The 26,700-nt window shown below is 30.3% G+C and overlaps 1 protein-coding gene across 3 annotated transcripts; it reads left to right on the plus strand.

The window, feature by feature from the left end:
• Positions 1 to 6,455: 6,455 nt before the first annotated feature.
• On the plus strand, positions 6,456 to 24,271 carry LOC125065897 (globin-like). 3 transcript variants are annotated; one of them, XM_047673754.1, is made up of 4 exons: positions 6,456 to 6,690; positions 20,372 to 20,532; positions 21,220 to 21,445; positions 22,228 to 24,271. In XM_047673754.1, exons 2-4 carry the CDS (start codon positions 20,378 to 20,380, stop codon positions 22,363 to 22,365), a joined length of 519 nt encoding a protein of 172 aa, XP_047529710.1. In that variant the 5' UTR covers positions 6,456 to 6,690; positions 20,372 to 20,377; the 3' UTR covers positions 22,366 to 24,271. The 3 variants fall into 3 exon arrangements, with proteins under 3 accessions (XP_047529710.1, XP_047529711.1, XP_047529709.1); XM_047673755.1 differs by lacking the exon at positions 6,456 to 6,690 and adding an exon at positions 16,010 to 16,044; XM_047673753.1 differs by lacking the exon at positions 6,456 to 6,690 and adding an exon at positions 18,886 to 19,010.
• Positions 24,272 to 26,700: the final 2,429 nt, after the last annotated feature.

The raw sequence follows: 26,700 nt of genomic DNA on the forward strand, positions 1-26,700 counted from the left end.
TTTGCTTTAAATAGGTAATTGAAATAAATTCTACCATGTACAGTTACTAATAATGGAACACCCGGCGTCATAAATATATAATTGTACCATAATATTAATATTATAAAGAGGTATTTAACGGGGAATGTTTCGAGAATTATTTGGATTAATCCCAGCCGCTGAATTTCACCTCGTTCAATCTCGGTTAAGTTTCTAGTTTCACCCGAACCACCTAGATGTTGCCGAGATGACCCAATGGTTAAAACGCGTGCATCTTAACCGATGATTTCGGGTTCAACCCAGGCAGGCACCACTGAATTTTCATATGCTTAATTTGTGTTTATAATTCATCTCGTGCTCGGCGGTGAAGGAAAACATCGTGAGGAAACCTGCATGTGTCTAATTTCAACGAAATTCTGCCACATGTGTATTCCGCCAACCCGCATTGGAGCAGCGTGGTGGAATATGCTCCAAACCTTCTCCTCAAAGGGAGAGGAGGCTTTTAGCCCAGCAGTGGGAAAATTTACAGGCTGCTAATGCACTTAGATGTTCGAAAAACAGCGCGATTTTTAAGGCATTTTCTGCCTCGCACAATCACTTTGTGGAACCAGCTTTCGCCGGCGGTTTTTTGAACCGATACTTGGGAACATTCAACCAAAGGGCGTATTCATTTCTTCAAAGCCGGCAAACAGCAGATGCTTCTCTGCAGCCTCCTGTCCGTTTGCCACCTATAACATAAAATAAAAAAAAACATATCATATCGCTAGTAATATTATTTTTGTATTTCCTTTATTTTCTCACGTCCATGTCAACTTGACTTTCACATTCGAGCTAAAAGTTATTTAGGCACATGTTGAGATTGCTAAAATAAGAAACTTTTTGTGGATACTCATTCTTATAACACGACCTAAATTAATAAGGTTTTCTTTACGTTCGGTTACAAAAAAAAAAAATTAAAAACATAAACATTAAAATAAAATCAATGAATGAAAACAAAAACTGTATACCGAATCTTTCTTTTAGTTATGTGTATTTTTATAAAACTACGTACTCGCATTTTTTTTTTCAAACAAAACACAGTAGCTCACGCTATGGTATTGTTCTCGGGAGCCAATAAACAGACAATAGATCTTCAGAGATGAGAAAACTTCAATAGACCTAGACATTGTACTGAGCTGATTTTTAGGATGAATAAATAAAACTTTACTGCAATGAAAGTAGATCTTGCCTCATTTTAAATCCGTTGCAACATGCATAAAAGATAAAGACGTGTCTATGGGACACTCGATCGATCCACATTAAACTTCATGCTGATATTGACCTGACATCAAGCTGCCCATATGATATTCAATCTTCATTATTGGTTTCCTTGTAATGTAATAATGTAAGAAACAAGTAGAATAAAAGAAAATAATAAGTTAATTCATAATAAAGTTACCAATATCAGTATCAATCATTACATTCATCCACCAATTCAATCATCCACGCATTTGCCCGTCTACCTGTCCACCGACCCATCGATCCTCTCATCCACTCTTTGTATCTAACAAAATATGTTTAAGAACTTTAAGATGAATAATTTAAAAAGACACAAACCATTTTCTCTGCAGAGTTATGTAAATCGAAATCAAAACATTTTCCAAATCATTCACAAAGGCACGCGTACAAAGCTCAGAACGCACGAAAGGAAACAAATTTGACGAAACATCGTCGAAACAGTACACAATAAATCCACATAAAAAAAAAACTACATTTCTTTAAGAATCTCGTCAAGTTTATATTCGGGTCACGTCACAGGCAAGACGCGATGGCGTTCTAAAAATTTCTATACGTTAAACATGCAATTCAGATTCTCCGTCGCTCCATAATTACATTTCGCATTCGCCTAGGCTATCTACCTTTATCTAATCAGTATTCGACTCAAAATCGGCACATTTAACGCGCTATAATAGAACAATGGGTCATTATGGATAGTTATCATCGATTAACCAATTAAGGTAGACAATCCGCATCTAGAATGCAACTGAGTTTATGGTTTATTATACGTATTGTCTATTATAGATATAAATTAGCAATTGTATTCGAAAACAACTGCAAGTAACTAGATGCAACTGCAATTAATATATGTATGTTTGAATTTATATACTAGCTGTTTACCCAATGGAATATCGAATATGAAATTTAAAAAAAATGACGAAAATCTACGTAATACGTAATTTTGAATCCAAGTCTAAATAAACCTCTTAAATGACGAATCTTCAAAAATAGTGTATCAATATTTTTTACTCATATACAGATGCATATTGACATATTTCCATATTACAAAATGGCTACCTTATATACAAACTTTTAACCGAAATTTCACCCTCTTAGGTGATGTATTTTCAAACACGCTTTAATAGCTTCCTTGTATTCATGAACAGAACCCCAAATACTAACTTTAAAAATGAACGCACTTCTATACAGACTTATACCCCAAATTTCAAAACTGTATTCTCTTGGATGATGAATTTTAACCCCTTTGGAATTAAGAAGTTCTCTATTAGTGTTCATAATCTATAAGGAGTTCTTGTGGAAAAGATCATCCTGATAGACCAACTGGTTTAGGCTGTGTGTTGTATGTCATTTCTAATTTTATTAATCTACATACCCTATTGTCTCCTACGTATTACATCGTACCTACTTATTTAACTACCTCGTTAAAATTGTGGCTAGCTTATAAGGTTGCAGATTCCAAGGTCATATATTATAATCTCGGAATGGGCCAATTTATTTGAGCTATTCACGTAGCCACTGATCCTGCACTTCAATCTATTCTAATCTATTCAATCAATACCTTAGTAGGCATACCGAAAAGATTTAAATAAAATCCAAATTTACTATTTTGAAAAAAAAATGATAACAGTAAAATTCGATACAGATTAATTGAACTTATAACAAAATAAAATATGTAGCTACAGATAATTAAAAACTGCAGTGAGTGGGGAGCAAAACAAGATAACATTTAAAAAAAATAATTAAAAAAGGTTCCATTATATTAACTTAAAAATAGATCTTGTCCAGGTTATCGAAGTTCTGTTAATGTGAATTCAATCATTGAAGAAAAACATATTTAAGTAAAATTAAATAACTTCAGATGTAGAGCAAAAACCCTTTTTTTTAATCTTATTTTATGAATGCAATATTTGTTCATATATACAGTACAATCGAAACATTTCACAAGTATCAACAGCAATTCGTTAGATCAGCCGTATTTTCATTTCAATCTTATTATTATTATTAAATAACTTGCCGCCACAGACACAGATGTTTTTTTTATTCGCCTTCATTACGAAAATAGTGTCTATGAAATTAATTTATGTAGTTTTGTAATTAAAATTAATTAATAAAGAACGCTGAACGTTGTACATGACCGCCACATACCAGGACCATGATATAAATTAATGTTTAATTGTGTTAAAATTAAAACCATAATTTGAAACGGTCAATTAATGTACGTGACAAGACGTGAAACGGCTCTTAACAGAAACTTTTCACTCAAACGTTACAAAAACGAAGCACTTAGATTAGACGTTTATTATTATGCATATTAAACTCGTGACCAGTAGCCCACTAACCAGGTGCAGTGATAACTAGAAAAAAAAGACATACGATTTTATAAAAAGGGCTCTTACGACCATCGACGTTCCTTTTCTCGGAGTTGTCAGGATTAAGTCTGAGCTCATGGACTGAAATGATACGTGCCCTTATGTGGGACTATGTGTATTCACACAAATCATATGTGGGAAGCAATGATAAAAACCGGAGCCGCCGCGGCAAATGCTGAAGTGAACAAATGGCTCAATTACACGTCTCTAATTTCAAACTATATCTTTTTTCCGTTTATAGTTAAACACTAGAAATAAGAAAACGTGAGTAATACTGCAAATAGTTTTATAAAACTTACAACACCTTTAAAGTAGTATATTATTGGTCTAGAGAATCAATTGCGGGATAATGCTTCTAAGATAAATTTAACGCGGTCATGTTTTTACGGAAGGTATTTATAATTTTATATAATTACTTATATTTGTATGTACTTATTAAAGCCTACTGTGTATATCATGCTATCAAAACTAATAATAATAATGCTAAGCAAATTAAGTTAACATTAGATGTTCCCACAATCATTCAATACCAGATACAATCGTTGATAATCTAGGTACTTAGGTAAAACAGTATGTTTAATATAACATAATAAGTTCAATTACATTAAATATTAAAAATGCAACAACGCTTTAAAATAAAGAGTATAATGCAAAACATATACAAATATTTTCAAAGTAGTTCTAAATACATTTTACGAGCGGCGCCTAGACGACTATTAATAAAAAACCACTAAATATTCAACAACATATCTTTGATTTATAAACATGAATCACAAGCGAGAATTCAAACGAGACATGGAATTATTTGCATACTTATAGTTTTTTTTTGTTAAACTCATTAAAATAACCATTATCTACGAAAATACGGCAACGACGTCGCAAATTTAAATTGCTTTAATGAAGTCTAATTTAATTCAAACGATTTAAAATTAATTGAAATAAACCGGCGTTGCCGCGAGAAAAATGTGCCTTACTTCTGAACCTCAAGCGATTTTAAATTCAACAATATATGAACTTCATAGTTATAGTTTGTGACGTATCTAATTTATTTTTAAATATAGAATTCTTTCCAAATTCGAATCCGAAGACATTTTTATTATTTATTAAACATAATGATTTGATATATGTTTGTTTGAACTTGAACTGAACGTTGTTTATCAATATTTTTTTTGGACAATACGTTACTTTTTTGTCTGTGCTTATCCGCAGCATGCCTAATGCTTACAAACGAATGATAGAATCTTCAAAGTTCTAAATCTACTTCTACTCCCTAAATCTACTACTATCTTTTGTTTATCAATTTATTGAAAAAAAATATTTCATATTTTTTTAATCTGACGTTATTTTTAAACAATAATGTTTTACAGTGTATTTTATTTCATGGGTGTTGATAATGTGTGGTTTCGGAACAACGTTGCCTCTGGTTATGTTTTATATTTAGCTTTGGACGACTTTCGTAAAATAGAATGGCTCGTATTGATTAACTGACCGTCATTTGCATAGTTTAAATTATTTAAATGACGTCTTTTTTCGCATTGCGTTTATTCATATATACATGTATGGGGATGGGCAATGTTATATTTATCAGCCAGTCGCAATCCTTTGCGGGATATAGGCCTGTCCAAAATGTGCCAAAGCTTTCTGCGTCTAGTCCGGTCCCGGCACCACTTTAGGGTCAACCATCTACATAACCCTTCTCAAACAGGTAGATCTGCTTAAGAAGGGTCAAGCTATTTTAAATTAAAAAAAAAAAAATACAGTTTTTGCTGATTTTCTTCTTCATATAAATTATTATTTTGTTAATTGTACTCTTTCGAGTACAATTAACAAAATAATGTAAAATGTAACAACAAATGTAAAATACAGGAAACAATTTAAGTTGGAAATAATGTCTGAAACTCATAAATATTTAAACATTATACTTTACTAACAATACGTAAGGAAATTTATTTTAATTCTATGAAGATTATTGCTATTTATAATTTAAAACTGACAATATTTTAAATGCATTACTGTGGAAAACAATTATCTCTCTTAAAAATAATATTTTATGTCATATCTTCATAGAGATGATATATCATTTATTAATAATTCGTCATTTGGGTTACAAGCAGACATACAGCCTGCTGTTTCAGTTTAAAAAATTCAAATGAAACAAGTACCACTAAAGACAAGCACAACTAGAATCGAGAGAAAAATTTATACTCAGAGTACACCGGCAAGTTTCACTATAAGCCATAAAAGCGATCAGTATGAAAAGGATACTGAAAAATGGTTTATTGTCAATATTATGATTTCGTTTATTACATTCATAATATAAGTAAAACTTCAACGACCAATTTCAGTTATAATTTACCGAAGAAATTCATGAAGCTAATATTTTCTACATTTTTTTGTAAACTTATTTCAATAATCGATTTTCAAGCAGTCTTTCTTGAAAATCTATATTTAATAAACGTATTCATAATTAGTAGTCTTTCTTCTTGAATATTCAATAAACAACATTTTTGGTAATTCAATAAACAAAATAAATTTAAGAATTTTAGTTTTGATGGCGACTAATTTAATTGAATCATAAAAGTAAACAATGTTTAGTACCTACGTAGCTTTGTAGCTTCAAGGCAACACAACACTTTAAAATTATAAAAGCAAAAACCGTTGTTGACTATGCAAAGGCTACAAAACTTCCAGCTCACGTTGAACAATCTAATAAAATAACTCAGTGTACGTCTAGCAAAGAGGTTATACATCACTTAGATTCGTGCCCTACGGCGTGGCTCGAAGGGCGGGCGGGGCGTAGTAAACAACTGAAAACTGTCAGTATCAAACCAGCCTCCGTACAGATATGATGTGTCTCATGAGTCGTTGACCGCACATACGGTCACGCGGTAAAAAACTTTATTAAAAAAACACATCAGTATATAAAACAGATGCAGCGCATTGCTGCTTTAAAAATTGCGACATTATACAAAGTGTTATGAGTTTTATGAATGCAATTAGTGTTAAAGAACATCAGATCCAGCGCTCGGATTAATAAGTGACATAAAACGAGTCATATGTAAAGGTACGTCTGTTCAAATAACTTGTTTAATTTTACTCGGCGTTTTATATAAACGCATTAATGCTAATTCCGCAATTAAATAGAGTACTCGAAATTAACGAAGTTTTTTTTAATGAATATTAATGAATATCATTTACAGGAAATATAATTTCGATATACATTTATAATTCTGTCCTAATAGAAATAAAATCATGACATAATTTGTACGTATTAAATATTTAAAGTTATATTTGATCTAGAGATTATTTGAGGAAAATGTTATTTTTAATTATACTTAAGATACTTAATATCTATATTTGTTTTTAATTGAAATTACAATCTTATCGAAATCGATAAGCGTTACAGCTGTAATAAAATGTAAGTTTTATCAAAATTTTTGGGCAATTATGCGAATATTCAGCTAGCAACAACTAAACGCAACTGTATGCAATATGTATATTATAAATATTCTATTAAAAGATATATAATCTTTAAAAAGTATGATAAATAATTTAATTAATTATTTAAAAATCATACATACATTCAATACATAGCGAATACACTTATAGCTCTTTTTTAGGTGCTAACCATAGTTTTATCGCAACCGGAACCTGTAAAAGTACTTTTTAATAGAGTTAATTAAAAATTGATTTTTTAATACTACTAATAAAACTTAGTGTTATTTTATGAAACAACTTTTAAATTATTAAAAATATTTACAATTATATTTAGTTTATTAGAATCCCGTCATTAATAGTACGTACGGCAGTACTTCAGTACGTACTATATACAGTATGATCTAATAAACACTGGGAAATAGCTTGTGAGTATCGTCAATACCGATCATACACTGGACACATAAAAATACCTGAATGTACACATTATTATGTACATTCGAATAAAATCTACATAACTCTTAATACGCAAACATCAAAGACCTTATTGAAACAACCCTCTCAATATAACGTAGCATAAAACCACAAGCCGTAACACGAACTTGACCTACATATTGAACCCATAAATGTTTATGAAGAAGTTCGGATCGTGAATTAACAAATATCACGTAAAACGGAAAATTCGTGACTCAAATTTCAACTTACAAGGTTAATGAAATTTAACTTTTTAAACAATACAATAAATAATTTGAATATTAGAATAACTAAAAAATTACCGAAAATTATGAGCCCGAGAATGCACTTTTCAAGTGCTTACAATTTACCTCGACCTTAGTATAAAAGGAATACATTACGAGGAAACATTGCACGTGTTACATGAAAATATGTCACATTTATTTTAACCAATCTGCATTGGAGCAGCGTGGTGGAGTTTTCCTAACCTTCCTCTCAAAAAGAGAGAAATAACAGTCGAAACTTTAGAGGCAAATCTAGAAATAAAAAATAACCGCATAAAATAAAATGTGAAAAATAACTCTATTAATAATAAGTTTAATATGTCTTACAAAACAGTCGGAAGTCGGTGCCAAATAATATACTACTATGTTTCACTTAGCATAAACAAACAACTTCATTTATTATTAATATTCCAATTATAGTTGCGGATTTAATTGTAATTAAGTACTTACGATTGAATAATGACAATGTGATTGCGAATGGCGCGCTAACTTATTATGTAAATGTATAAAAAAGTATAAAACTTAATGAGAAGAAAACGCACTTCTTACTGAAGGATTGTTTTCGTATACATGTTTTTAAAAAGCATACTTTACAAAGACAATATCAGCCTTAAAACATGTTTCCCGATTTTTTTACAAACCCTTCAAATAAAAATACATGGAACTATACAGTTTAGTCTTTTTCGAATAATCGATAAACATATAAAAAAATTATAAGCACTATACGTTTTCTATGATTTGTGAAAAAATATTGAAAAGGAACACGGTCTATTTTCAAATAAAGCCTTGATTATTCTTAGTTCAAACGGCCATATATTATACGAATGTAAAACTTCAGCCCCGTACGTATTGATTACCTTGGATTGTTTCCAACGGCCCCATATCGGACAGGAAACTATTACTTATACTTAACACGACGAGTTTACGACAACAAAATGTATGTTTTGGCATTGTTGCTAATTTACAAATAGTATTAAATTACTGACGATTAATGAAATGACTATATTTTGCCGCGGTTAATCTTTTTGTCGGATATGTCACTCCAAACGTCAGTATACATATTCATAAATAGATACATGTTCATATATAGATACATGTTCATAAATAGATAAAAAAGCAAGGCGTCGCGTCGTATTGTGTACACGAAAAATTAATTAGTGTTATTTCACATATAAATACGATCAAAAATATCGTAGGTGTACTTATTTATAGATAGGATTTTAAAACCGCTTTTGAACCATATTTCAAGATTAAATTTAATTTTAAAGCGACATTCTGATTCGGAATATGTTTCAGGTAAGTTTACCGTCATTTTTTACCGTCACTCTTTTATTCTGTAATACATAACTTTAATAAAAACCCAATTAAGTTATTATCACTTTAGTGAAGCATCTGCTCTCTTTGGGGTCAATTTACTTTACTTTCAACTGAATACCTTGTTGACTGGATTCAAAGCAGATCAAACCGATAAAAAGTTATCGAATTTTTCTATCGAAATACTCTCAGTAATAACCTGGAATCTGGAAGTTGGAAGAATACATTCCCGTGCCTCGAAAATCGCCTAAATTTTATGGTTTCGGTCCTTTCGGATTTACCATCCCATTGGATTATCAAGGCATAGAGTACACTGTTGTTGCGTTAGTAATTCTACCAGGAGAACATCATCATATTATTTTTATTAAGCAGTGGATAAAAATCACTCCAATTTTATCATCTATTAATGTATTACTGACTTTTAGAATATATGAACATATACATTTTTGTCTTAAACTTCGTATAACAACATTTAAAAAATAATACATATATATTAATAGGAATTTTATGAAATATTTGTACCTATGCTTTTGCCACTCTACTTTTTTTAATAATAAACCATTTTGGAATAATGTATTTGAAAGGAATATTCTAGGTACTCAAATGATCTACGAATTCTGACAAAAACTTTAACAAACAAACACAATAAACTTCTCGACTTCTGTTTCTGCCTGGTCTAGCTCTAGCTTATATGAATGGAGACCTTTATTTCCGAAGCCGGAGAAATCCTCCGTATCAGTCTCAATTTTGGAAATTCATTATTTTATACTAAGTCGCTACGAGTAACATAAAGACGTTGGTCATAGCGAATTATGGTCTCATCGGATTATGACACTCAGGAAAAATAGAGTGCACATGTGTATACATTTATATTACCTGCTCAGTTGGATCATCTCCGCTGACAATGCCCGACTCAGCCGTCAAAAAGTTAAACATTTTAAATTATATTTATTATGGTGGTAAGGCTTTGTGCAAGATCGCCCGGGTAAGTACCAAACACTCATCAGATATTTTACGTCCAAGCAGCAATACTTAGCACTGTTGTGTTGTTTGAAGGATAAGCGAGCCAATGTTACAATAGACACAAGACAACATCATAGTTTCCAAGTTGGAATCGCATCGGCGATGTAAGTAATGGTATATTTCACAATTTTTGTTGGTGGTGGTGACCACTTAACATCTGGTGACCCTTTTCCCATCGATCTACCAATATCATTAAAAATATATGTTTATGAACATCGATCTTTGGAATAGTTTCTGACCTATACAAACGTTATTTCCTGTATTTTATTGTCCGCTACAGACTTCTCTTAGCGTTAGTTTGGAGAATTGGAGAACACAATATCGTGTACTCACTAATTATATTTAATATTTGACTGAGACTTTTTAGTTATTTATCCATGATGGGGCATTTTGATTACCTAAATATTATTTTATATTAAATAACATTGGTCGCGCTTTCAATACCATTATTTTATAATATATGCAATTTATTTTCTGATATTTTTTTTAAATTGTTCCAGTAATTTATATTTAATACCAGAAAGTTTTAGAGTTTGAATTAGAATTTAGGAACAGTTAGTTCGGAAATTAAAATTATATTTTGGAATACTGTGCATTGTATTAATAGCATTTAGTTATGTTTCTTTTAACCCTTTTTTGTATCAATTCATTTTTTATTGTTATTTTTTTTTATGTTCTTTTGTGTAAATGTTAATAGTAATTTAAGTTGTTTTTTTTTCTTTGGTTAACTTTTTTTTATTTTCTTTCTAATTTTGAAGTAACTTATATATATATATATATTTTTATAATTTTTGTACGGTCCCAAATAAAAGTGTTCTTTCTTTCTTTCATAAATGCTTGCTATTATTTACATAAAATATTAATTACATAATAATAATTTAGATTAATATTATAGTATAAATAAAATTGTCGGCATTTATTATGTCATTTTCAATTCCAATTTATAAATACACATTTTATTTCATGTACTTGATTTTGCGTTAAATTTGGTATTTATCGTATTATGACTAATATTATTCATTGTTTACGTTTTAAGTGCAATGCGATAAAGAAATAAATTGAATATTCTTTACAAATATTTTTATCGTAATAATAAACAAATTCTGAAATATTACAAGTGTAGTCAAAAAAATCAGAGTAGTTCGTAGTTTAAAATTTGACAGCTTACAATTTCATCCTTAGGGCAACACATAAAGTCATATGTTCTGTGGCTGATCTCTTTCCAGTCCTGTATATTATGCGAGTAGAGGATTTAAAAGTGCACCTGTGTTTGTGAACATATTTGTGCACTATAATATATCTGCGTAACAGACTAGTCACTCTTGGGATTGGACAATGAGGCAGAATAACATCTAAAGTAAAATGTTCTACGGAATTTTATTATAAATACAATACACTAATAATAATATTAACACGCTTCCTTCATAGAAAAGAGATTCCCCGGGAACTATGCCTTAGTTAATATCACAGTTATAGTTAATATACCTCTATTCCCCGGTATAGAAGAGTATTAAGTATTCCTTTCGAATGCAAGCTAAGCAAAGCCGACGCAACTGCTTGTTTTAAATGAAACATTAATGCAAGTTGGATCTAATGTAAATAAAAGCCGAACAATCAACTGACATAATTAACAAAGAGCAAACAAAACGATTCAAATGTCAATTTCAATTATTCAAATACATTGATTTGCGTAATTGAACAAAAATTGCACATACAAATTATTTTTATTTATTGTTTACAACGAGACATCGTTATCAATTTATATATACACCCTAGAGCTGAGACAGCGCAGTGATTAGAACAAAAGTATTTTAACCGGAGTATGCGTATTCACGCCCGACTGACAAATTGATTTTACATGTGCTTAAATTGTGTATTAATTAAGGAACTTAATGCTTTCGTAATAAATGAGTGACCTATCACATGTTTAACCAAACCGCATTGCAGCAGGATGGTTAAATAACTCCAAATCTTCTGCTCGAGAAGGTACCACCCACACATAATATATCCAACTACCAAACAGCAAATAAATACTCGTAATTCTAAACCGTACCTAATAAAACCCTCTAAGTAAGGATTTCCAAAGTTAGGATACAAGATATTACCAAAAATAAGTTAAGATGCAAGTTTATCACACGTTGAACCAAATAAAAAAAAAAAAATAATGTTCTATAATGTAACCTAGTAAAAATTGGACGTGGTGACTGTATGTGTATATATACATATATGTATATGAGCCGAGATGGCCCTGCGGCTAGAACGCGTTCATCTTAAGCGATGATTTCGGGTTCAAACCTAGGCAGGCACCACTGAATTTTCATGTGCCTAATTTGTTTTTATAATTATTCTCGTGCTCGACGGTGAGGAAACCTGTATGTGTCTAATTTCGACGAAATTCTGCCACATGTGTATTCCACCAAACAGCATCGGAACAGCGTGGTGGCATATGCTTCAAACCTTCTCCTCAAAGAGAGAGGAGGCCTTAGCCTAGAAGTGGGAAATTTACAGGCTGCCTATGTAATGTAACATATATATTACAAATAGATAATAATCAATGCGATCTGTTTTAATGGTATAGAAGCTTATGTGCTGCAGCAGCGAGTCGCAATATAATACATCGGTCCATTCAAAAATACATATATATACCTACTACCGATGACCGACCTATAAATCTATGAATCAAATGTTTATCTACCCAATGTATATTTTTATTAATTTTTTTCCCACAGACTCAGTAATTCGATTCTCGCGACCATACCACGCAGTCGTGATTTTAAAAATAACTATTTTTAATTTTTAATTGTATATAATTAATTAATGTTTATAATTATTATGTAAATATATATTTTGTTTTTTATAATATTATGTATATAATGTGTCGCAGCACGTTAGACTCTTCCATTCATTATCATCTCTTCTTGCTAATAAATAAACATTGACAAATTATTATCATTAGCGAAGTGACCGCATGAGAACTGAGAAATAATAACAAGTGAATACCAGGATCTATTTATAAATATTTTTCACATTCACGCCTTTTATAATACGTGAAAAGTATATAATCAAATAAAACAAACAGCTAATTAACTTAACATCATGTAACAATTTTCTAAAAATGATATGTCAATATTTTTATATTAATTATTGGCATAGTTATAAATACAATATGTTGCCCATGTCGATTATTTTTTTCTCATTTCAAATAGGCAAGCAGGCTGATTAATGGCTATCCGACGGTAAGGGGTCACCATCATCCATATCAAACTACAAATCCTCACTATGTTATCCTTCATTACCAAACTAGAGCATCAATTCTAATTATGAACTTCAATCATTACGAGATGCTTGGCTAAATTTGAAGCCTAAACATTGTAATAATTGCCTCTAAATATCCCATTGCTGGGTTAAGGTGTCTTCTCTTGAGGAGAAGGTTTAGAGCTTATTCCACCGCGCTGCTCCGGTGCACCACTAGCCGAATTTGTGACATGGAGGTTTCTTCATGTCGTTTTCGTTCACCGTCGAACACGAGATGAATTATAAACATAAATTATGATCTCAATTACTTTTTGTTTGATTATTTATTTTAGTCGATTTTTTTGTGAACTTTTTCAATACATATAGAACATCACTTATGTTTTTCATCTTAATTTTTTCGATAAAGATAAATTAGCTTCACATTTTACGCTGTTATTTATTTAATTAGTAGTTGTTAGTTGAGTTGAGGGACCTTATATTTACCTACCAAAGAGAGGCTGAGAAGAAGAATGGACGGTGTGACAAAGAAAAGTGGTAAAAGAAAGGAGTGACTGAAGGCATGGAGAAAAATAGAGTTGAATTGACGATAAAATTCAACTGCTTTGAACTACATAGAATTATTATATTAATAATTAGTGACTAGAATAAAATTTCGGATATTTTCTGTTAATTTGAAAAATATGTCATATAACTTCTGTAAAATAAATAAAAGAGTTCTAAGTTTTATTGAAAAGAATGATAACAATGATATAAAAGTTAACAGTAATTAGGTAGATCCTAGGTGCAAGTCGTCACCCAACTCATCTCATCAATCTAGATTCTTATCAATCATACTCGAAAATAAAATAGTTCAAAATATTTGTAAATTTTACTTAACGTAAATTTCATTGATTCAACAAAACACATGTAGCCTTTTACAGTCTAGTTATAAATACGACTAGAAGTACCTAATCAGAATAATTGGTGCAAAATGGTTTAATATTTGTTGCTTTTGTTCAGATATATCGTTTCAGAATTAATCATAATTTTACTTTTTAATTTATAATTTTCAGCATTTCGTACACTGGATCAAAATGACATCCCTGGAAATATTAGACTAGCTGAACCTGCAGTTTTACCTGCGCGAACTTTTCCCCGACATTTATAGTATACCAAATTTCATCTAAATCAGTTCAGAAATTAAATTAAAAAGGAGTTACTTTCGCATTTATAATATTATTATATATTATTTTATTCTACATTTTACGTTATGTATAATTCACCTTTGTTCATCGTTCAGCTGAGAGCTTGATTGAGTCACTAACATCTGAAAAAATCTGTACAGTACGAAAAAACAAAACTAAACTTCTCAAAAAAAATTAGGAGACCTTTACCCAGTAAACTTTGATAATTTGCGGATTGTTTACTTATAACATTAATGTCAAAGGCTTTAATATAATACACATGTTTCGTGGCTCAACATAAATTGGAGCTATAGATTAAGCTGCGAGGTTAAACCAGGCAGATGTCCAAGTACGAAGATTATGTGATCAAAACCAAACGCTTCATATTCAAATACATTTATAAATTCACGCAAAAAAAATATATGTAACCTTAAAACCATTAAACTACAAGTATATATTATGTTTTTTATTTGCAACTATCTAATGTCTGACGTGGATTGGATCTTTTACATTTATGTAATAGTTAGAAAAAGGCTTGATTATACATTAGGCAGGTGACTGCCTAGAGACTTGCCTCAATTAGGACCCCCAATGCTGACCAAAAATTGATAGAAAATAAAACTCTAGCCGATACAGGGCTCCTAGGCAGAACAAAAATTTTTTGTAGCAGATAAAATATATTTTAAGGAACTAAAAAGGGCAAAGGAGCCCCGAGTAGTGCAAAACTTAGGTGCCCCAACATGTTTAATGCCCTTGGCAAAGATAACACAGTTCAATACCTTTTTCTTCTCTGTTTATCAACTGATTTCCTCTTTGTTAGGTTCCTTATTTATCGAAACAAGCAAATTTCTATGCTTTCCTCAAATCTTTAATAACGTAACGTAATAAGTATATATTCTTATTATTTTTACTAATACTTATTATAAATGCGAAAGTTTGAATAGATGGATGGATGTTTGTTACTCAATCACGACAGAATGGCTGAACGGATCGAATGAAATTTAGCATAGAAATATACTACAGTCTGGATTACCACTCAAAAAGCGAGCGAAGCCGCAGGTGACGACTCGTACTAAATAATTAAGCAATACAATTTTATAAGTAAAACTAATTATTATATTTGATTTATTGTATAAACGAAACGTCTGATTTAATAATTACATTAAGTCACGCTTTTTTGTATCACATGACCCTAAAACGTAAACACACTGTAATACAACGCTACATATTAAAATACGACTTATGAAACCTAAAACCAATATTATAATCTCGAATGTTTATAAAGTGATTACGATTTTATAAAAAAAAAATACTTGATAATTCTTAGTCACTGTGTAAAGCAAGTTATGTATGTTGTTCGTTGTTCTCATGTGATAGTAACTGTAGTATCAATGTTGACAGCACAAACAAACCTATCAGACTGTTTAAATTACATATATCTTGTGTTAAATTAACAATAGTTACAGTTCAGTTGAACGGGCAATAGCTAAGGTAAATTTACGTTATATTATACACAAAATATTTGACAATTTTAATTTCCTTACTAGCATATTACTTAAAAACTTTTTATTTAAGAGCCACAAAAGCCCAGTAGATAGAGTTTGTGGGTTCAAATCTAGCATTAGTGCATGTTACGTGCTTAATTTGTGTTCATGGTGGTGTTCATCCATTTACTTCATTTACTTGGTGGTGGGACTTTTTGCAAACCCGTCTGGGAAGGTACTACTCACTTATCAAATATTCTCCCGCCAAACAGCAGTAATCAGCATTTTTGAGTTCAGGCTTGAAGGATGAGTGAGCCAGTGTAACTACAGGCATAAGGGACATACCATCATAGTTCCCAAGGTTGGTGGCGCATTGGTGATATGGGCGATGGCGACTACTTACCTTAGGTGGCCAATTTTTTCGTCAGCCAACCTATACAAAAACTTAAAACCAGTGCTTAAAGATGAAACAAACATTGTGTTCAAGTCTACTAGTCATATGCGAATGAAATTCTCTATAATTTGTATTCATCAACCCGGGGAACAGCGTGGCCTTATACACTCCATAACCTTATGAAGGGTAAACCTTACCCAGAAATGTGACATTTCTGAGCTGTTATATAACTAAACTAAATACCTTGGCTTTCAGCAATAACACTCCCGATTTGAGAAAATCGTTTACTTTGAAATTGTATATTATTTATTTTTTAACACTTTTTTGTTAGCTTCTTTTCAAAACATTCACTTCAAAATACGTGTGACACTTATGAAAATAAAACATAAAGATCAACCAAATGTTATTTAGATATACAATAAATGAAAAAGTAACTCTATCTGTTACTTCTTTACTTTACGATATTTGATAAGGAGATAGTTTGAGTCCCGAAAAAAAAATCATAGGCTATTTTTTATTAACCCCTCTAAGGGATAAAAAGGGGGGTAAGAGCCAATAAATAAAAGCCTTGATGTTATGAACCCTAGTTAATTAAACATATACTTGTTGTTATACTTGGTGGTAGGGCTTTATGCGGGCCTATATTAAGGTCAATATTTACCCTATTACATTAGAGATAAATAAAATGTATCAATCGGTGGAACGCACCTTTATTTAAATTATATTATATTTAAATTATATTATATTAATTAATTGATGGAAGGGTTTTGTACAAGCGCGTCTTGATAGGTACCATCAACTCACCATTAATTCTACCGCCAATAAATATTATTGGTGAGTGAGCCAGTATAACAGGCACTAGCGACATAACATATCAGTTCCTGGGGTTAATGGCGTATTGATTATGTAAGAAATGATTAAAAATTCACACAGTGGTGATGAATTGCCATAAGTTGCCAAGTCGGCCGATAAGAAATTGATACTATAAAAAAAGATATAACTATAATATATAAAATATACATATGTTTGTATATTGTGTTTTGTGATATGAATCATATGTGTAAAGTTTCTTTAATAATAAAAAATATCAATCGCAACTTACAATCGTGACTTGATGTTAACCACCAATCCTCCACGCTCTGATTGGTTTCGGCTTAAGTTTTTGATTGGTGTTAAAGGTAGGGCTTTGTTTACGCCTGTTTGGATTGATACCAAAGAGTTTAACCCAGTTCTATAATAGGCATATATCCCTATATCAATGCAAGAAACGGTTTTTACAAGGAACCGTTTTTACGGGCTAAAAAGACCATTTGATTATATCTGCCCCTGGGGCTAACAAACAAACTCATAATTAATTTTTTTGAAATTTGAAACTACGTAACGCAAAAATAAACAATGACTAGACTCAATCGATTTGTATTTATGTCAATCAATGAATATATATGTTCATATTTTTAATATTTTCTCGCCTGACATCCTAATATTATTAAAAATACAAATAGGATTGTATAAGAATTAATTATGTTAAATCTTTTAATTTAAATCTATGGTGCATTTGTGTAATTATTATTTTTATCTGTATCTTTAATATATAAAAAAATATCTTTAAGATTTGGTATATACGTCACTAAAATATACTAATACTGTATTTTGAATTTATTCGATGCCTCGTTGGTCTAGTGACTAGTTTGTAAAATTACAGAACTTACTTCTGGCATTAAGTCTCGGGTCTAATTACTAAAAAGTTTTAGGGATTATACATCCCGAAGTTTGGAACTTGGCAGTGTTAACACTCCTGTGAATCAGAATGCGCGTAAATCCAATAGTATATTTATTATTATTATATAGATATATAATCCTGTACACCTACTCTCCAATTGTGTCGGATTACCGTTATACAAGATTATGAAACTAAAATAGAGAGTGCACCTATCTGTCTGCACGTGTACTTTTTTTATAAGATAAGTAGCAATACCCCGAATTAATTAAGGAATTACTAATATTACTATTTACCCCTCTTTTTAAGTTTATCACCTGTGTTAGAAGTGGGAACGACCCAATAAGTCAGTATGGGAATAATCAAAGGACTCAGTTTCGAGTCTGCAACCTTTTTAACCATTGCGCTATTGACGCTTCCAGCAACAACTTGAGTACAACCTCCCGTGCATTTGGCAATTCTCCATCTAGAATGACCTCCGAAATTGGTCAGGACATCATCAGTTAGTTTATGTGATATTAAATTCATGCTAAAAATCAAATCATAAATTAACATAAATAAATAATTAATTTCATTAAGTCCATACAAAATATAATTAGGTAGAATAACCGATATTCTAATCACACAAACGTAATTGTTTGTTCAGCGCTTATAACTTGAAAGACAGTTGTTTGAAACCACACGTTTCAAAGATAAACTTGATTACAAAAAGCTTTGGTGAATTTAACACACTTCAGTTCTCCTTCATTTGCGCTAGAGTAAGGTTCCTTTGTCTGGAAGTATGCTTTATTTCTACCTGTGTTCAACATTCGTTTTGTTGTCAGCGTTCGTTGTGCTAAAGAGGGTGAAACTTAGACAAAAGGTAAACGGAGCATTTTGTGGATTATTTTTACATTACAAAATTATAATTTAATTTCTTAACGTGTATACATATTTTAATACAACATTTTAAATATTATAGATTTATATATACCTTATATATTTTAAGGAATATTTTTATTTAAAAATTATTTTTGTACATTCATATAGAAAAAAAACTTACATCCACCTTTATCCAAATAAAATCTAAAGCATTTACAATGTGATCTATACAACTTTAGAAATGTGTATCTAGATGGTATGTCGGAGTACTAATAGTAGAGCAGCAGTAAGAATTAACTCTAAATATCTTAACAAATAAAAATCTTAACAAACAGTCAAAACGGTTCTAAATTAAATTTGAAACCAAGATAGATTTGTCAGGAATAACAGATAATTTTATCTCTAACAACAGACTCATTCCCTAACATGCGAGCGAAGCAGCAGGCGAAAACTAGTATTTTATATATTAACGAATCCTTTCTCTTAACAAGAAAGAAATCCTTTGGCTTGCTTTTTAATATTTATATTATTCTTTATGAAAAATAAATCGAAGTAAACAAAATACTTAAATTTCAAAGAGTCGAAATTGTTCTCATAGCGTGGGGCGAGCTTGTTTTAAACAACATCCGCCATTGACTGCTTCTTTTATAAACGGCTGAAATTTAAATATTATGCAAAGACATAAAATATAATGCCTTGTTATAACACGAAAGTTTTTCTGTGTGGAATTCGTGACTTACCTTTGAGACCTTTTTCGTGGACAATAAAATGAAAAAAACAAGAATTACTAGATACCATATCATAAAAGCATCATAAAAATGTTTTGGCCTATAGGATAGTAGAGGGAACATGCAGATTTCAACTGAAGGTTCGTGTGCCTTTAGTATGTTGCCAATCAATTCATCTTGTCCTCGCCGAACGGAGACATGGTGAAGAAACTTTCTTGTGTCGGTTATTACCTAAACTGAAGTAACTAAATGAAGTACGCATCAAACGTTATCCTAATTCCTTCTTTAACCTTATTCCTTTTATCACAATTCGTCTGGGATCCTAAGGAATGGTGTTAATAAAAAGGTTTATATAAATAATAATATCATTTTATTTATAAGAGACTGCCTTCTGCTCTACCTGACTGGCTTCACTCCGTTGCCATTTATACGGTACGGATGTATGGCACTCGGTAATAATGTACCTTTTTAGTAAAAAAATCTTTTAGAATTTGATTAATTCCAGAGATTACAAACAAAAAGAAATTACTTCTTTTTAATATAAGTATGGATTACTTTAACATTTATGTAAAACATAAATACCTTATATGACTTTTATATAAACATATTTCTAGCATATCTTCATTTCATACAGGTGAAGATGGGAAGCTGGCTTAGCTATCTTTGGTGGGGTGGAGACCCAGATATAGTAAACACACAGTCTGGTCTGACGAGACGTGAGGTATACGCAGTTCAGCAGTCATGGGCGCCAGTATATGCTAACTCTGTTGCAAATGGAACCGAATTGTTAAGGAGGTAATGTTTTAAATTAAGTATTATATGTAGGTACTAAATTATATATAGTGGACTTGTGCAAAATTGGCCTAATGTTTAGACACGTAAATCTTAAGGTTGTGTTAAGTTCTTAAGTACAACACGAGATGACAAACATAGTGAAAAAACTGCATCAAACGAATGTGTTGTTACTTAATAATTCTCACCCTAACCTAAACTATATTGGTGTAGCGTAAGCTGAAACATTATTCTCAAAAGGTCCCTTTTGAGTCTAGTCTAACCCTAGTCTAAGTCTAAGTGAGACGTTTACAGACTCATACAAGTTCTAATCAACAACATATTAACAAATTCTTAACATCTAATCGAAAATAGACTAAAAAGATCTAAATAAAATCTATAAATCGGAAAACAAATTGTACTTATACGTTTAACAACATCGTGGTTAAGTGTTCCTATATAGATAGATATTTTTACATTACTTACCCTCATTTAATGTACTAATGACTTCTACATTTCCAATTATATAACTCTATGAGAAATAATTCATGATAAATACGCAAATAAAGGCAACATTCGAACATAAGTATAGATATGTATGTAGATATGACATCTTAACTGTAAATTTTTAGTTTCAATTTGATTATAAAAGACGTTAGTTAAAAATATCAAATTTTCACTTTATATATGAATTAACTTATGTTTCTCTAGATTGTTCCAAGCATATCCAGAAACTAAAGAATTTTTCAAAATGATAAAGAAGTCTTCAGATGAGGATTATTCTCAAAACCCTCAGTTCAAAGCGCACGTGATCAATTTGATGAGCTCAATTAACTTGGCCGTTCTCAACCTCAATCAGCCGGAAGTAGTCGCCGCCATGATGAACAAACTGGGAGAGTCGCACGGAAGACGAAAAATACAAAAAGAACATTTCTATGTAAGTTATTAACATTTTCTAATATATTTAACTAAAGTCTTACTTTCTAATGAAATTATGAAATGAATGAAAATGAATAAATAATGATGAATGAATAGACGTATTAATTTAATAAGTTTATTTAATTTAAATAAATTATAGATAATTACTTATAAATTGAATAATTACTAATATTATTTGCTGAATATTATTTTATTATTTTATTAACTAATATTATTTTTATTACCTATTGTTAATGATATTATTAATGAAAACGAAATCATTGAATGAACTTAATATTTTTGTGACTATTTATTAGCTTAATTTTAAATATAAAAATTCACGTTCACTTGTCAATTGCAAATGTAATATAAAGGAGCAAATAAAAATTAAAAAATATGTAGAATTAAAATTTCTTGTCAGTATTCAAATATTTCCTACTAATATTTTATATGATTTTGTAAATAATGATTGGAAAATCATATTATTTTAATATATATTTTTTTGTTAATGACTAAATACAAATATAGCATAATATCATTTTTAACGTCTATAAACTAAAGGTATCTACATAGAAAGCTACTCTTTTTTATATTATTTTAATAAAATCATTCAATAAGATCATTATTAATATTTATGATTACAGCGTTTTAATTAACTCCCCTTGTTAGTATATCAGAGTTGAATTTTCCAAATGGTAATTTATATTTTCGTTCGTTTAAGTACATCGATAAAAGCTTGTTTTTGAAAACATTAATTTTAATTACAATGTTTTAATTAAACTTTTATGCTTTTGTTATTAGAGCTTAAAGGACGTCATAGTGAAAATGTTCATCGAAGTTTTAAAACTGGAAGGAGCAACGCTCGCTGCCTGGGGCAAGACAGTGGACTTTTGGTACAAGCACATCTTCGAATCGTTAAGTCAAGGAGACAGGAGATAACGCCTGAAGCCTGACACACAAAAAACATAATAAATAAATTCCATAGCTTTGCATCTTAGTTAACTCAACTAATATTTGCATATCTAGTTTAAATATGTTTATTAAGAAATTATACCGGAAATGTCGATTCTGAATCACCACTGATTTCTAAAAGGCCTTTAATGAATAATATTTAATGTTAAATTTAAAATAGTGATAAAATTTTATAAAATTTGATAAATAAGTAGCTATAGTTTATACATAGCTATAAAACCGCTTATTTAATCTATGAAATAAGTAGTTGTTTTGATTAAATATATTAGTAAAATATATTGTAATAATATTTATATTTAAACATATCAATACGACGTGTAATATTCTATCTCTTTGAATTTGTGGATTTATAATTTTTACAGTTTTATAATAGAATGAATACGTTTTCGTAGCAGCAAGAAATATAAAGCTTTTGTGATTTCCCCGTGGAACACTTCTGGAACTTGACTTCACGTATTCCTTGATAAAATTGATTAATTGCGCGAGTTATATGTATGTATGAGAGTTCACAGAACTGTACTAATGCGCTTATCACAGAAAATGTAAAGGTTATATGACTTTGATTAAATTATCTTTAAAATCAAATAATGTGTAATTTTATCCCATTTTAAACGGCACCCATTTATAACTCGATGCTTCATCGATTATTTCCATACAAATTCATTTCGTTTCGGATAGATCACGGAGCAAACTTTTAAGCCAAGCTCATCACCAAAATACATCTAATTCTTAAAGTATAGTATCAATCTTCAATATAAGTTTAATATTTAATAATTATATAGAAGTTTAATTTTTATTAATAATTTTAGACATTTTTTTTCTTTCTTTATATGTAATTTAAATTATTTGTTACGTACTATAATAATAGTGCAGCCCTGTTTTCTTAACCGTGCGTTAGGAGTCAGTTCATTCCCAATAAAAAATATTAATCCAAGGCGTGATATGTAGGTCGAGTGCGTGTATATTTGTGTTGTTATGTGTGTTGCTGTTTTCTTTTTGGTGAACATTTAGAGTAGGTTTCCATTTTAAAGTACGATACTTAATATATTTTCTTTTCTTCAGTTAAACTTTAAAAGTCAAAACATTGTTAATGTTTTAATAAAGCGATTGAAATTCCGAAAAAAAACTTAGTTTGTAATTTTCTTCTTTTTCAAGATTTTATTTATCTTTATGTAAATCTTTAGTACGAGAACAGTGTACGTACTGTTGCTGTGAAAAACTACTTTTCACTTTATGAAGAGGAAAGTTATCGCTTAACATGATAATATGTTGGATGTTGCGTATGGCAAATACATGACTGTCTTGAGTAGAGATCATTAGGCCCGCTCAGCTTCTAGCAAAAACTCACCCGGAGGTTTAGCAACAGCACCCTGTCACGAATACGATCCGTCTAAGTTTTAAAACCACAAAAGCACATTGCCACGAATACCAATATTCTCAAGTCGAGTTAATAATGTTTTGATCAAATAAGATCCCAAAATATTCCCAGACATGTGTCTTTATTTTCAATTTTTTTAAATTATCCTCTCCTGTAAAGGTTAACTTATAGGTAATTATGATTTTTCAAATATCCAATTAATCTTATATTAACAATTTTTCTAATTTTAGAAAGCGTACTTAACACAGAAATAGGTAGGTCTATAATTAGTCGATTCCGCTTGATCCCCACCTTCGTAAATAGGACGATACGACAGCATTCTTAAATATCGTTGGAGAGACACCAGACTCAAAATTTAAATTGACAATATGACAATGTTCAATATTAAAAATTGATTATATATGACAGTCAGCTACTGAATACCTACCTATTTATTTATTTTTTGAAATACAAGACGTAATCTTATCTACGTCTGATGATTTTTCTTTGTTTGCAGACTAGGTGTAGTACTAACAACTTCATCTGAATTCTATAGATACGATATAGAATTAATCAGTGTATGAAACTTAGCCTCGACAGAAATTGTAATATCATCGGTATTAAATTTTTCTAGTCTTTGAACAGCCAACTTAACTCCCACTGATGTAAAAAAACGTATTGACATGGTTAAGAATATATTGGAGTTGAATTTATTTTACCAAATAAAACCATTTGACATTGACGTAAAAGGGGACCTAGATAAAAACATTGGTTTATGGGAAAACAAATTGTGTCATTGGAGTCACGGCCAATAACCAGTTATTTACAAATAGCATAAAATCGGCCAAAGATAGTAAGTGACATTTGCTCCCAGAATCAATACACATCATAAAACTATGAGTCGATATAGTTTTTATGTTATCCTTATATTTATAGTTTTTGTAACAGTTATGTTATACATGCTTTAATAATAAATAAATAAAAAAGAAACAGATATTCCTTCGATTTTTAAAACGACTTTCTGAAAATATATCAAAATGCGTCGAAAACAGACGTAATAAAATATTGAATTAGTTTTAATCATGATGTAAATACCATACATATAAAGCATGCATGTTCTGTAAATATGTGCAGAGTACTAAAGTACATATACATACAATCATATTTGCAAATATTGTGTTAATTTTACGCGATTTGTTTAAACAGTAAAATATTATCTACTTGTAAATAAATATTCACATTACCTAAGAGTTGTTTCATTTAAAATTTCGTTTACAGACAGACGTTTTAGATTTCTTAATCATAAGTGTACCTTATAATAAAATGGAATATTGGTATAGAATATCAGTGTTTTTGTTTTTGCGAACGTTACTCACTCATACTAATGTACGTCTATAAAAATGTAACGTGAAGAGGCGAGCGTTTGTGAGTGAATAGGTCTATATATATTATTGTTAAAGCCGGAATAATAATATTTTCGTACCTGTTTGAAAAAAGTATTTATTTTGGTTTCCTTTCCTACGATTCAGGTAGGAACTTTTTAAATGAAGCGTTTGATAGTTCTCCCATACTTTTATCACTGATAGTCTGTTCGGATAGTCGTATTTAAATGTTGTTCGACTGTTTCCTTGTTTTGTCAGCCTGTGTCATTTAACTTTAATTCTAATAATAAAGTTAATAAAAACCAAAATTTAATTTTATTTTATTTGATTGGAGTTTTAAATAAAACACACGCTTTTATATTTTTTTTTTATTTTTTTTTACAATTAATCAGATAACATACATATCAAACCAGCCGAAGTATGGCTAAACCCATTTATTATCTAAACTTATGAACAATACAAGAAATTGATACATCGCAAATTCACCTTAGTTTAAATATATAGATATATTATATATGCATCCACTCTACATATAATCTACAACCTACTTATTCATAATCTAATTTTTGCATAAATTCAAAGTAAATATGCCCAAAAGAAATATTGTTGAACTATGAATATACATATAACTTTTTGGCAATTAATTGAGTATCATTTCTGTGCATAGCAAAATTAATTTTTCTTTAACATGTAACTTAGATCTTATTTATAAAGAGGCCACAAATATAACAGCGTTTCTGTCGTCAGTTCGATTATATAGGGACTTTTGTTAAACATTATTGCCTATACTATAAACATTACTCTTATGAAATGTAAGAAAAATATCCTTACACGATAACTGAATTAGCCTAGCAGTGCTGTGCAGTAAGAGTAGGGTGTACGGCGTGAGCGGTCGGCCCACCCTTGTGCGTACACGTTGCGCTGCGTACCGCCGGCCTGCGCCTGCGCTACACTTACCTTACATTACATTATCTTACGATACCGTACAACACTTCACATAATGATCAAAACAACTATTTGTCATCTACATAAAACTTTCTCCAAATGTTTATATTAAAATATGTCTACTTATTGTAACTTCTAAATAGTTACAGCCAACTTTACAAATAATTGATACATTAGACTCTCAAATAGATCTCTACTAACTATTATTAATGGTAAAAAATAAAGAATAAAATACTTCTAAACATTGCATTTCAATCACATAAGGTTTAGTTTAATTATACAATAATAACATCTTTTTAAAACCCGAACATAAGTATTACAAGAACATTGATATCGTTGAGTTCTGGAATGGAAAATAGCACACTTAAATTCACTAACTGTTACACTTACATAATAATTATTGTTCTTCTGTTTTGTTTGTAAAATACATTGCTTTAGGTAGTTTCAGAAAATAACAATAAAAATATATATATCAACTATACGTTACGGCGATACAATTCATGATATACCTTAAAATAACTTAAAGAAACGTTAATACAGGTGGGTGTACCAAATAACAGTGCAGTGCGCTTCGTAAGTACGGGAGAGACGATAAATAGTTTGATTATTTGTGAGGTT

The sequence above is a fragment of the Vanessa atalanta genome, chromosome 8 (assembly GCF_905147765.1).
Source record: "Vanessa atalanta chromosome 8, ilVanAtal1.2, whole genome shotgun sequence".
Taxonomy (NCBI): Eukaryota; Metazoa; Arthropoda; class Insecta; order Lepidoptera; family Nymphalidae; genus Vanessa; species Vanessa atalanta.